We start from the raw sequence: 14,829 nt of genomic DNA on the forward strand, positions 1-14,829 counted from the left end.
CCTGATCATGTGCATATAATATGTGTATATTATATATATATATATCATAAAAAAGTAAAAACAACGTTTAATCATCATAAGTATTCAAGTATTTGCTTCACAATGATAGTCCAATCAATGTCATGATAACATTACAACTCAATTCCAACATGTGCGGGGGCCGGAGAAAACTAGGCAAACGTTGCTGATCGTCAAATTTAACAAGAAGAGCTGAAAAACTAAAACAAATAACATAATTAGACTTTTTGCAGTTCTTGATTCTAATGATTCGTTTTCAACTGATTCTTTAGCTATCAAGCACCCCCCATTTTAAATGGACATAACAAAAGATCTAAACATAATATTCTAAATTGTCTTTTTCATGTAGTGAAAGGCGCATAACTCCACAAAAAGTGCTTCCTCCCCCCCTCCAATTTTATTATCTTTATCTTTAAAAAAAATAATTAAATGTCTATCACAAATCTGGCAAGGGGCTGTTGCATTTGTCACCTCTCTTCTACGTAAATAATGCAGTACCCTCATACTCATACTATTTGGTGATCTACAATCTACGGAAAGCTCAATTTCTTTTTTGTTGGAAATCTTTGAAATTTCAACCATGCACAATGTATAGAACTGGATGAACTATAACAGTTATAATAACATGGTTGTCTTAGTACTCTTAAACTAGTTTAAATTTAAAATACTTGAAAACAGTAATGAGCCTCGTTTTGTCTGGCACCCACATACTTGGGTATCTACCGAAAATGTTTTTAAAAGAATAAAGGAGGGAAAAAAAAGCAGCACACATGATATATATTTACAAATGATAGCAAAAAAACAAACCCATTGAAAAATGTCAAAATCATCTTCAAGATCATGAATTAATGTATAATGAAGGTAGCTGGAGCTTAAGTGAATACAGTACAAGAAATGACACAACAATGTAAACACAACATTTCAACAAGCAGCACACACTGCCACACACACACACAACCAAGCTAGGTAGTCGCACGAGCCCTGAGCCACTACTAGACTAGATGGATATTTCCCATATCCTGATAGTCCTTTGTTTTAGTTTTAGTAGAGGTTTTACCTTGCTCGCAACAGCATTAAGGTCATATGAGCGCCAGAAGATTAGAGGTGTTACAAGAGAGTAACAAACATGAAAAAGAAGAAGGGGAGAAAAGGACGATAGATGTTTGATAGGAAAGAAGTAGCAAACCACACCAGAGCACCCGCCAACCACCCACTCCCATATCTTGATAGTCCTTCCTAGTGCAACCCCCAGAAGGAAATCATACTGAGCCAGACCATGCTTGCTTGTTACTTATGTCACTTGTGTGAAAGACCGACATCATTGCACAAGGGATATTCTCATTTTTAAAGCGCTCTGTTCCCTGAAGAAGCACATCTCAAAATGTGTAGATGCTGACGGTTCCAAGCAATGGTAAGCTTTTTTTATAGCACAAACAACCAGAAAATGTCAACACCAGTCCTCAAGACCGCGAGGCGCCACAACCAACATTCATTATAACCTTATATAATCTGAACATTGACAAAATCGCTACCCTACAATTGCACAGTTCTATCTGCCCAGTACATGGTTCGTTTAGTAGAGGTCTTATGGGACTCGCAGTTCTGCACAAGGTCATATGAGCGCAGTACCTAGTTTTGAGAAATTAAAAATAAAAAATTTTGAGAGTCACAATCAACCATCCCTTCGGCACAGAGCACTGACAATACATTTCCAGCGGCTCGAGCAAGGTGCCACTCTCAAGTGACAAGTACTCTAGCGAGCTCCACACCAGTAGCACATCTTCACTTCAAACCTTAATCTAAACTTGAATAAAAATTTCCCTTTCTGTTTTTTTTTGGTTTTTTTGTGGGGGGAATGCACAGGCACATTGACCACACTTGCTCACTGCCCCAGTTTCTCACTGAAGGCTTCAAAGTTTCACAGGACGCTCCCATCAACCACTGGGTGCCAATGAGCTAATAATACACAATAAAAAATACAACCATTAAAACCCCCCCCCACCATTTTCACCAACCATTCCACACAACCATAAGAACATGAGAGAGAGAGAGAGAGAGAGAGAGAGAGAGAGAGACAGAGAGAGAGAGAGAAGGGGAGAGGGAGAGGGACAGGGAGAGGGACAGGGACAGGGAGAGGGAGAGAGAGAGAAAGAGAGAGAGAGAGAGAGTCTGTCAATCCGTACGTTACGCTTAATCTGAGGTCATCATTACATCATACAATAAATGCAGTCTAAGGGAGACAACCAGTGATGTGGAAAGTGCTGCCCAGGAACCAACGAGCTCCGCCACGCCCCGCCCCGCCCCGAAGCGGCAGACAGCATTCCTCTCTAGGCGACAGACGTTCCGCCCATTTCGACGAGCATTAAACAGCAGTGTCCTAAGGATGGCACAGGTATATATATCCACTGTGTAGTTCTTTGTGTTGCAACAATTTTGTGGGGAATATACAGACACTTGCACGAAATACACAAACGTGCATACGTGCAACCCAACAGGCATGACTGAAACAAAGTGTAGACACCCCCCCATTTTACACCCAACCAGTCACACATGCCACAAGCATTGAACAAAACATTTTCAAATAGTCACACAGGGGAGAGATAATTAGCATAATTTCAAAGTAATGTTCAAGGGAGGAAGAACACAAAGCAAAACAATCGAGAAAAATGTTTTTAAAAAAGCAACAAAATAAAAAAGCCAGATTCTTCTCCAAATTTGTAGTAATAAAATCAAAGCAGAAACAAACAAAACAAAACAATTAAAGCATTTCTTCCCAGCTGTCCCATCTCTCAGAGAGTATGAAAATAATCATTAAAAAAAAAAAAAAAGCAAAAGCAAAACGAAACTAAACCAAACCAAAAGCCAAGAGTCGGCCCTACTGGGACCAAGGCGTACCTCGTACAAACTGACATGATACACATTACTCATTTGGTACATCACTAACGACGAGAAGGTGTCGGCATTCGACGAAGAATGTGCCCTCTAGATCTCCACTTTAGTTCAAATGAGTCAGGGTCCAATCCACTGTCTTTTTCAAAGATTTCATTTCAATGAAAATGTCCACATCTTTATCTTAGTAGTGATATCTCTCGATATTCAACAAATATATATACAAGCATTTTATTGAAAATGGAAAATCTGCTCCGAAGTTACAGCTAAAAAAATCTTTTTTGCTACTCCAATTTGTGACAAAACGTGACTGTCAGATACTAAATTTTCAAATGCTGTCGCAAAAATTTTCACACAGGCAAACACTCACACCCAACCTACCGGACAAAAAACACAGGAGGTTCAATTAGTTTACAGTTTACTAACACGTTCTTAAGCCATTGTCAAGCACATTTTGAGTCTTGTCAAAAATCAGCTCTAAACAGGATACTTGATGGCTTCCGCCCCACGAACGATTTTCTTCACAGCCCACACCACACCGTCCTCTCACTTTTCTGTGGACCTTTTAGAGCTCTCCTCTTCTGTACAGACCATCCAGATTCAGGACTACCCAAGAGACGTTGTTCTTTCCGAAAACTTTCTAAAGACACTTTCCTAACGGAACATGATTTATTAAAAGTCCCGTCCGTCTCTAATTTCTTGCAGTCTCACCGTTCTCTTTGACAGCAAAAACTCTCCGCCTCCTCCTTGCTTGTCTGCCATCGGTACAGAATCAAACATCTCAACACTGGACACAAGACGACGGTCACCTGTACAGAACTACATTTTAAGCTCTCTGAAGTAACGCCAAGTACAGCTCAAAAAGACTGCAAACAGAAGTAACTAATATATCTCCCTGTACAACATCTCAGGGGGTGTCTACAACTTAAAAGTCAATGATAAAGTCCCGATCATCCACATCAAGCATTTCAGATTTCCAAAAACAAACCACCACACTGACAAAGCCCTCATGTGTTACCCCGAGAATGTTTTTAAAAAAAGGTCAACCCCTCTACAAAACCATCCAGCTGTCAAATTATCAGTATGATATATAACATTTCTTTTAAATTGGAACCCACAACCAGAACTGTGTTGGAGTTTGGGGAATAGAGATGGTAAAAGTAAATTCATAAGATGCTTCAAAATATCCAAGGCAAAGCAACAGAACAACCACATCACGACTCCACTGACTGTCGTCATAGCCACACGGCAATGCTGCATCATCGACGGGAACATGGGCTCTCTGAAAGGGCCAGCAAACACAACCAGATGGTTCCTTTCACACTCTACAACACAACGCGACGACTGCAAGCACGGCAGCGGTCGGGCAGACAGCAAATGAGATTCAGCAACTGAGTGATCCCTGTATGGTATCTAAAGCGACTGCCAGCTCATCCACATACACACGGATGTCACAACAATGGAGCCACCGCTAGCTCATCCAACACAGATGTCGCAATAGCAGTACATCGTACAGGACTCTTCCAGTGTCTGACTACCCAGCACTTTCACTCACACTCACACAAACACACAATACGCAAATCTATAGTATAGTATATGTACACACACTTTCATACACAAAGTTCATGTGAAGGTTCCTTTAAAACTCTCCCCACCACCATCCACACAGTAGACACTCACTAAACTAACATACTCGCTGCCACAAGTAGGCACTCCGCAAGGAGTCGCCAGGACACGGCTTGACAGCCATGACCGGGTCAGAGGTCGCCTTGAGGCGACGGAGCGAGGACCTCTGGGAAGCTCTACACAAAAACCTGACAGACAGTTGTTCTCCAGTGAGTAGTCTGCTACGCTGATCTAGTGAAGATTCCGAGCCACACCAAAGAATGGCGGAACAGCCCGTTCTTCATTCGTATTCCTTCCCCTACAGCCTAGTGCAAACTCCACTGGACAACCTCGGTGACTATGGATCACGTAATCCTCCAATGTCCCGCTAACTATCACGCCAAAACATGTCAGCTGGGACATTTCAGCGACCCATGATTAGTAGCACTGTTCAAGGACCAGACACCCAAGCGAGAACTGTCGAGTTCCTGCGTGCTATCGGAATGGCCGACCACTTACGATGTCACAGTGGCAGAAGGAAGAGAGAGAGCGAGTGTACCTCGGCGAGAACGGAAGGCTGGGGTGGGCGAGAGCTCAGAGAGAGCGATTTCTCCGGAAGTAACTTTGTCCCGTCCCTCAGTACTGCAGGTTGTTGTTGCTGCTGCCGTGCTGGTGGGGGTTCAGAGGCATGGGGCTGACGCTCTGCGCGGCATGTAGCTCCATCCGGCTGAGCGTGTCGCTGACCGCCTGCTGGTAGACGCTGTGGTTCCCTGAGCTGAACTGCAGGCTGCCGACGGTGTGCGGGAGGGTGTAGGCCGGGGGGTCACTCAGAGAGCCGCGGCCGTTGCCCTGTAGCTCGGCGGTCATCGCCCGCTCCATGGCCGCCCGGCTGCTGCTGGACAAGTCCATGTTGAGTGGCCCGCGACCACCGCCGGCCGCCATCTCCATGTTGAGCGGGCCTCGCCCGCCTCCCTGAAGGCCATGGGCAAAATTGGTGGGCTCCCCGCGGATGTTGGCCGGGCTGACGGTATTGCGGTCGCCGCCGCCGCGCTGCTGGGCGAAGGACCCTGCGCCATGCGGGTTGAAGGCAGAGTTGTCGTGCGGGAGTGGGCTCGACTGGTTCAGGATCCCGCGGCTCCCCGGCCGGTCCAGGTTGCTCATCAGCGGATGAGGGCTCTGAATCCGGGACTGGTGGATGGAAAAGCGATCACCGTTCCCCTGCTGCTGACTCAACGAGTAGCCTTGACCCTCTCGTTGACCCATCTCGCTGAAGCTCCCGCGTCCGGAGGACAGCTCCATACCGCGGAGGTTCGGGTTCTGCAGGGGCGGGTTTGGCGTGTTGAACCGTTGATCCCCGCCGCTGGTCTGACCCATGGCCTGCGCGTTAAAGTCTCCGACCGACCTGCCCTGTGAGGCTCCGTGACGTCCCAGGCTCTCGCTTCCCTGGCCTAGAATACGGCTGTGCTGATTGACCACCTCGATGACCGTCTGGTTGGGCAGCAGGTTCTGCTGCTGCTGCTGCTGCAGTCTGGCGGCGTTCTGGCTGCGAGAACTCTGGCCCTCCCCGCTGTGCCCGTGCACCATGTTCTGCTGGCTGTAGCTCGGCTCGCCCACACCTTTCTGCACAGAGTTGTTCATGTCCTTGGACATGGCCTCGTCCCTCGTCAGATCCAGCGTGCCGCGGTCGCCCTGCGGCGTGAGACCTCGCTCAAATTTCTCCCCCGGCTCCGAGCTCTCAGAGGAGATGGACTCTCGACTGTGCGCGGGCGAGTTCTTGTCACTGCCCCCGCCCGGAGACTTGTTGCTGCCGGTGTTGTTGTGAGCGACGGTGCCCACGGCCTTGAAGCCCGAGTAGCTCTCCCCCGAGGCCGCTCCCCCCTTCGCCCGGTTCTCCAGCTCCTTGGTGTGTAGCTTGATGTGCCGCTGTAGACTGTACAAGCGCGGGAAGCCGCGGCCGCAAACAGGACACTTGAAGGGGCGCTCGGCGCCGTGCACCGTGCGCACGTGCAGAGACAGATTGGTGAACCGGCGGAATGCCTTCCCGCACACGTGACAGGCGTGGGGTCGCTCCCCCGTGTGGATAAGCATGTGGCGCGTCAGGTGGTGCTGGCGTGTAAATCCCATCTTGCACACGCCACAGGCGTAGGGGCGCCGCGTCCAGTCCAGGAGATGAGCCCGGGGTATAGGCCCGCGGGTGTGTAGCTTGACGTGGCGCTGCATATGATACTTGCGGGTGAATCCCTTCCCGCACAACTCGCAGTGGTAGAGGCCGTCCTCCCCGGCCCCCGCTCCTGGGCTGCTAGCCCCGGGTTCCAAGTATCGGGGGTTAGGGATCTTGATGTCAAAGTACTTCTTCATTTCCAGGTCCGAGATAGGAGCCGGCCCGGAGCCATTCCCCTCACCGGAGGTGCCAGAAGAGTTGAGGTGGGCACTTTCCGGGGGGAAGGAAACCCCCAGCTGCCCCGCCGAGAGGCCTACGTTGAGCCCACCGGAGCCTAGACTGATGGGATTGTTCACTGAGCCCAGAGATCCAGGGGCGACAGACGAGGCAACCGACAAGTTGTTCAGAGCGTCGAAAGGAGTCACGCCGCTAGCGCCAACGGCCGATCCAGAACTCCCTGCTGCACCGCCACTGCAGGACGGCATGTCGTCAATCTCCGGCTTGATCGTGATGTTGGGGTCCATCAGGGGGAGAGAACCATCCGCATTCCTTTTCAGAGCTTGATCTAAGGCTTTGTGGCCCGACGCGGGAAAATTGAATATCCCCGACAGCTGCAGCGATGAGTCCTTTGTGGAAGAACCTGGTTGTTTGGGCGGAGTAAAATCCTCAGGAATGAGTTCGGAGACGTCGATCGCGTTGCTCTTGTCGTCCTGGCTGTCGGAGGCAACGCTGTCGTTGAGCTTGTTGAGGGAGTGCGACTTCATGTGGTAGTTGAGGTGGCAGCACTGAGAGAAGGCCAGCATGCACAGGTTGCAGACAAACGGCAGCGTGGAGCCGTACTCGCGGCGGTGCTGCTCGAAAGAGACCTCGCTGTTGAAGGTGCCCCCGCACACGTCGCAGTGGTGGGCGTCGATGCGGCGGTGGCCGGCGGCCATGTGCTTTGCCAGGCCGTCCGAGCGGGAGAAGGCCATGTTGCACTTGGTGCACGAGTACGGCTTCACGTTGGTGTGCGTTAGCATGTGCCGGTTTAGCGTGTACTTCTCTGCGAAACCGCGGCCGCACACGTCACAAATGTTGGTCTTGTCCTTCTTCTTGTGGTGGCTCTTCTTTTTCGGCTTCGGGGTCAGCCCATCCACGCCCTCCGCGCCAGGAACCAAACCCTGCGGGGTGGGACCGGCAGTCGGTGTGTTCAGGGGATGCTGCTGCTGCTGCTGTTGTTGTTGCTGTTGCTGCTGGGGGTGGTGGTGATGATGATGGTGGTGCGACGACTTCTTCTTCGAGCCACTGGGCTTCGGGGCGGAAGCGGGAGCGCTCAACGCCGGGCTGGCGAATGCGCTGTGGTTCGAGCCTTGTGAGAACGCGTTGCCCGTGGTCCCTGCGGCGGCTGACGAGGCAGCTGCTGCGGCGGCGGCTGCCATGGGGTTCGGGTAGCTGTTGGCCAGGTTTGTGTTGGGGAAGACGGGCGGGTTGCTGGAGCTACTGTGGGCCAGGCTCGGGGTCCCGCCCTTGTCCTCGCCCAGGATCAGTTTGGAGTAGATGTAGTCGTGGAACGACTCCCGGCTCTCGTGGAAGTTGCTGGAGGCCAGCTCCTGGGCCAGCGAGGGGATCATGCCACCGCTGCCCATGAAGGCTTGACCAAGGTTGGCTGCCATGTTCACACAGCAGCGACCTCACAAGGGGAGATGACCACTCTGAAAAAAGAAAACAGAAACCATGACAAGAGACAGAAAAGCGGCACTTTTCTCTGTTTATGTTGTTTTTGTTTTAGTAAGAGTTTTACACCACTTGCAACACAATAAGGTCATATAAGTCCCGAAGATTAGAAGTGTTACAAGAGAGTAACAAACATAACACAGGAAGAGGAGAGATCAGTCGATAGAGGTTTGATGTTGTTTTTGTTTCTTTTTTCTTAGATTTAGTAAAGAGTTTATAACACTTGAAACAACATGATAAGTCATATAATATAAATGCGGAAGTTTCAAGAGAGTAACAAAAGATGTAACAAGAGAGTAACAAACACAATAAAGTAGGAGAGATAAGGAAGATATATATGTTTGATGGGAAAGAATCAGCAAACCTCACCAGAGCATCCACCAACCATCCACTTGTTTATGTTTGAGGGCTGGGCTAATAAAATAGATTGTGAAGTGCATATAATATGTAGTAGCAATACCACAGATTTTTTAAAAATACAGTCGAACCTGCCCTGACGGCCACCTCTATAAGACGGCCACCTGTACAAACGGCCACTTTCCATTTCCCCCCCTTGCGTTTTTTCTATATAATTTAACTGTATAAAACGGGCACCTGTCCAACGCGGCCGCGGCCACAAAAATTTAACACACAACCCCTATAATACTAAGCAATAATACCTGTCTAAGACGGTCACCTTAGTGAATCCATTACGTTTTGTCATAAATTGTGCATTGGCCCCTGGCGTTGTGAGCGAGCCGTCATAATTCAATCACCTGTCGTTGTTAGGTAGTCCCTCCAACCGATCATGTTGCGTAGGCCCCTCCCACTGTTGACCAATAGCTACCAATTTTCAGCTGCAGGTGAGTTAGCGTGTGATCCCTCATAACCCATAAGCCCCGCCCAGAACTCATACACAAATCGTAAGTGAGATGAGTGGTTACCTAGACGTATAGGTGGTTACTGTTTACCCAGTCTGTAACAAAGTAACAAAGGACGTCAACATGAACTTGTTACAGAAGCGTCCCTCGTTCTCCGAGTGGTGGCGACCCATGTGTTTGTTTTAACATGGCACTCGGTCTTCCTTGTCTGATACATTTCGTTTTATTGTCACCATTGTGCTAAATCAGCGACAAAATAAAAATTACAAACGAAATACAAACCAACAGCAACAACACCAACAAAGACAACAACAATGGGGCTACTTTCGATTGGGGCCTCAGATGGGAATGGTTTGTTTTCTTTATCTTGATCAGTCCTGCCTAAGACGACCACCTGTCTTATGCGGCCACTTTTCTCCTTGACAATGGGTGGCCGTCTTACACTGGTTTGACTGTAGGTACTACTAACCTATAAACAACTCAGATACGTAAAGATCAGTATTTCACAAGCAAAATGCTTTTTACATTTTGAAAAATCAGTCCATAGATTTAAAAATCTACTTATCCTCGTAAGTAAACTTCACTCTGATTCTGCCAAAACACTGTCAATGCTTAGGGGAGTAACCTCATGTAAAACCAAAATTAAGTCCTATTATATGTGACGGAAAATTGATCTAAAATTTAATTATGCCTTAGTTCATGAGTGCACTGTTTTCTTTGGTATTAACGGACTCAATAAATAATAATTGTCCAATCAACCACTACACTTTATGCAGCCATGTCATCACAGCTAGCTGGAAACGAGTTTACCCTTTGCGGTGGAGTGGTCCTTTTTGACTTGCAGACGACACAAAAAACCGGGAATGATATGGACGTAACTTTTTTTCTATGTGAACTTTACGTGGAATTTCACCCCCCCCCCCCCCCCCTTTCACCCCCCACTGCAAATATACAAAAATAAAAATGTGTATTTTCACTTCATTCATATAAGGTAAGTTGCACAACTATTGCAGACAAGAACAATTAAAAATATATATAATATGTGTATTTTCATGTTAATTATGATAAGTCGCAAACGACCAACTTGAGACAGAATTCAAGAAAAACAAAATCTGATTTTACGCAAATCTGTCAGGGTTCTTCTACAGGCAAAAAATGTCAGAGAGCTCCGAATTCATCCGAGTAATCGGTACGTCTGAAATGTGATGATAAATCTCTCTTCTTATTGGCTGCCACATTTGAGGGCAATGAAAGTCCGCTATTTAAGTGGTTGCTTATGATGCTTTAAAGCACAAACTTAACCTCACCTCTATATCGTTTGTGCATTGCATTTAAGCAAAAAACAAATCGAGTATTCGCTGTAGTCCAAAACCTTCAAGTACTTGGGTAATAACTGAGAAAGGGCTTTTGTAATAGTAGAAAAACTCCATTTTCTTTTCTCACTATTAAGATCATGAGGTCAGTAAATTGTAATTACTTTTGTCTGCTTTTTTAAAAATCAACATTTCTTTTTCTGTGTGTGTATTACTGTTACTAACAATTTCATTATGAGCAGCATAATTAGCGATTCAAATGTACCAAGCAAGGATCACAAGATACAATGGTCTTAGGCACTTGGATAAAAATTTCAAAGCTTTCAAATTGCTTTAAAAACAATACCAATGCAAAGAGCTCAGTGACACGATTCCAACGCTACCTTAGTTATTGCTCTATGTTGAACCGTTTTTGAGATATTGCATTTTAAAGATCTTTTCGAGGGGATAACATCTATATAGAAAAAAAAGGCAATTTTTGTGATCGAAACAGCAAGGACAATAAGGGAAATGTAAGCTGCTTCAATATGCTGCTGCGTACATGCTAAAACCAAACATTTTCTGAAACCTTGTGATATTGAGGACAAAATAACAGTCAGACGATATTTTTAAAATATATCGTGGTGGGTAATATTGGGTAATATTATGTAACACTGTGTTGTGTAACGTGACCGCATCGTCCTGCGGTCAATATATTTTGCCATAACTTTCTTATAAATTAAGCTACATCAATAATTGAGGTATCATTTTGAAGGTCTTTTTAAGGCCTTTCTTTTGGAACATCTACATATCAAATATCAGTAGAATTAACAAAAAACTGATTAAAAAATATAGTATATTTTAACAAAACAGCTGGTCGCCTAAAATAAGATGAGCATAGCAGTTTTTAAAGTTAACATTTGTGTCTACAGCTGCTGCAAACTAGTGTTTTTTAGTCTACCTTAATTCATGATAATACTGTTTTTTAAATTCATTTTGCATGTTATTGTTAGAATGTTTCTTTCATGTTTTAATTTGTCATGTAAATGATCAATTACTCTGTCTTTATCTTTGATTTCTCTTTTACATCTTTAACTCATGAGATTGCCCTGTAAGTTAAACAATAGTCTCTTCTAATTTTATTACTTCAGTTTGTTCAGCAAGTTTTTCATTATATTTTTATTGTGTTTATTTAAATGTTCAACTTCTTCAAAGACAATTAGTTGTGAAATATGACATGTTTTTTGAAGCACGCAATTGTGTCACGATACTTATTTATTCTTTCTTTATTTCTGGCAATTGTTTAGTTCACCCAGTCTGCCAACTTGATATTGTTAAATTAATGTCAATTTTTTTTTCTTGTCTGCAACAAATGCTTTCTTAAGTGCTCAATTTTTTTGCAACTTGTTCAAACAAGTTTTTCTGTGAATTCGACCAACTCCGCAAGCATTTCTGGATTTTAATTAAAGTCAGGATTTATTCTGGTGAGCTGTCAATAAATCCAATGGAACAGTGGCAGGTTGTGATCAGGGGCTGTGGAAAGAAAAAAAAAAGCAAAGCAATGAATTCATCAATGAAGTAAATAAATTCATTTGTGAGCAGTGGATGGAAATTTGACATTTTCACACTACAACTCTAGTAAAGGGAGAGTGTAGATGACTAGACAAGAGAAAAAACATCTTCTAATAAACATGTATCTTAAAACAAACTGGACAAAGTACATGAAAATTTAAAGAGATATTTAAATAACAAGCACACACAAAAACAATTAAGAAGAAAAAATATTTAAAGACAATATAAGCACACAAAAGAAGTAAAAACTTGCGTGAAATCGATGGTCTAACAGTGACAGTAACACAGAAACAAAACAAGGCCAAGGCTGTTACATTTCCCTCCCCCCACCCAAGACTCCTTACTGATTGTTACATGGTGCAAATTCATAAAAATTATACAACAGTGATACATATTACATTCCAAAATTTAAAATGAATCATATCTTCTACTATAAAACATTCTTCAATGCCGTTTAAGAGGTAATAAACGCCAACAATACACGTTAGCGTGGGTTAAGTTCGCTTTCCGCAATGGCCGCCATGACCTCCCGGTTCACGCTCAGCAGCGCGATCGATAATAGGTCATGCCCATTCATGGAGAGTGACCTATTTAAATTAGGGCTCACACGCTTATGCCTCAACGTACAACATTGAAATTAACAAATAAAAGAGATAAAAGGTTGAAGAAAAGACTGTGAGGAGTACCTAAAAAAAAAAAGATATACTCTTTAAATATAAAGGCTTGAACTTACCTTATTTTTAACTCCTTGTAACTCCGAACACACACAACCGATCCCGAAGTGGAAAACGCCATAATACGCGCCTTTCTTTCCTCTTTAATTTGATAGGCGGAAGTAATCCATAAATTGAAAAGAACACTATAAACGAAACAAAACAAATAGGTACCCCCCTCACGGGGCCCGATTTCTGACACAAAACGCGGCGGCCGCAGGTGAACGAAAATCTCGGGCCGCGCGGGCCGATATCCAAGTGCCTACAATGGTAGATCTGTTCGGTATACAAAGCGAAACAAAATCTTCAGGAATTTTCAAAACAGTAGGGGACCCAAAAAGTTGTGAAGAAATAAGCTGTAACATAATGCAAACTGGTATATGGATGAGAGAACAAAAATGAAAATGCTACTCCAAAACAGTAACCAAGATAACCGGTACACAGGCATAAAAACATCAGTAGATAGGGCCTACACTACAGAAAAATTAAAACGGAAGAAAATGACAATCTGTAAATATCTCATGAGAAAAAATAAAACAAAAATAAAGAACACTGAACGCTATTATTAGCAGTGTTGGAAAGCAGTCTTTCTTCAAGCCTTGTAATTACTGTAAGATGTGTAGCCTGAACCCCAAAACATGATGAGATTTTAATTCCACTTCTTAAGCCCCTCTCTCATTCATCAAGGCTCAATTTATTCCTGTTTTATTTATGCCATGGGATCAAGATTGTATTGTCAAGGAATTCGTCTAGGAAGGTAAACAGTCAAAGAATTCATTATGAATTAAAAAACCACTCCCTTAACTCAGACATGAAGTTAAGTGTACAAGTATAAAACAAGCAACTTCTAAATTGAGGAAAATTCAAAGTCAAAGCACAGCCCACTCTGCCCAAGCCCAACCCCCTGCTGAGCAGGCCTTTCAAAATCTTTGTAAGGATCCTTCTGTACTGGAAAACAAAGTCTGATGGCGTTACTGAGGCACAGATTTAAAAATAGTTATCTCTAAATGCATGAAGAAGTACTAGATCTAGGTATAAAATATAAACAAAAAAGACAGATTTAGACGAACTAAAACATGTCAAATGTTATCTAAAAATCTAGGATTGGCCCTCCACTCAGCCTGACATGGACAAAATAATTCAGCGATAGTAGGGAGAGTGGGTAGGGGTGGGGTCCTAAATTTACTTAAATTTGTCAATAAGTTTTGCATTTAAGGACATGAAAACAGCGATACAAACCGTTCTACAAAGTACAAAATAAATATTAAAATAAAAAATGTTTGACGGCCTCAATTTTCGGCTATCGTAAATAGGTCACTCTATCGGGAGACAACAAAGCGTCTCGCATCTCCATTGTTCCCAGACTGCTTTGCGTGACTAGCACAAATACCAAGGTACTGCAAAACCCGACAAGGTGTATCCAAACTAATAAAAATCGATGTTTTACCTTCTCCGTGGGTGAAATACTTCAATAAAATGATAAAATTGCGTTGACATACAGTCTTCGTTCCGCCACAGCGGGTGGGAAATCAATGAAATCAACCCGGAAGTTGGATGTAAGGTGCAATGACTTATCTACGGAAGTACGTCGCGGTATCCAGACTTCACTGCATTCGCCCTTATTGCCCACTTGCGTTTTCAATTATCTTTCTTAATTGTGTTTTCTTGTTCGTAACTAATTATAATATTATTGATCTGTGGGTCAAAAATGACTCGTATCTATCGTAGAATCGTTTTGTGCTATAAGGTGTGATCTCTGATTCACATTATTAGGGAAATATTTTTTAAAGAAAGAACGACGATAACAATTCACTATTCAGATTTTTAGTTGAGTACCGATAGTGGCGATACTGATAGTGACAGATAGTTGAAGCTGAGTGGCCATGATAAGTGGGTGCTGTTCCTTACTTTCCAGTCAATATTATTCTTATTGTAAATGCACTTCATGAATTTTGGTAGGCCTAATTTAGAGACGTGGTGGCAAGGGTTTCAGTTATCCCCCCCCC

At 44.3% G+C, this 14,829-nt stretch overlaps 1 protein-coding gene across 1 annotated transcript; it reads right to left on the reverse strand.

The window, feature by feature from the left end:
• Positions 1-2,720: 2,720 nt before the first annotated feature.
• Positions 2,721-14,371, reverse strand: LOC101849614. Its single transcript, XM_035969607.1, has 2 exons — positions 14,271-14,371; positions 2,721-8,364 (listed from the first exon to the last, which is right to left on the reverse strand). Exon 2 carries the CDS (start codon positions 8,323-8,325, stop codon positions 5,149-5,151), a length of 3,177 nt encoding a protein of 1,058 aa, XP_035825500.1. The 5' UTR covers positions 8,326-8,364; positions 14,271-14,371; the 3' UTR covers positions 2,721-5,148.
• Positions 14,372-14,829: the final 458 nt, after the last annotated feature.

The sequence above is a fragment of the Aplysia californica genome, unplaced genomic scaffold, assembly GCF_000002075.1.
Source record: "Aplysia californica isolate F4 #8 unplaced genomic scaffold, AplCal3.0 scaffold00162, whole genome shotgun sequence".
NCBI classification, from domain to species: Eukaryota; Metazoa; Mollusca; class Gastropoda; order Aplysiida; family Aplysiidae; genus Aplysia; species Aplysia californica.

What these genes read in the sequence shown, in the direction of transcription:
- LOC101849614 (XM_035969607.1), bottom strand. Translation starts at nt 8,325, where the DNA reads ATGGCAGCCAACCTTGGTCAAGCCTTCATGGGCAGCGGTGGCATGATC.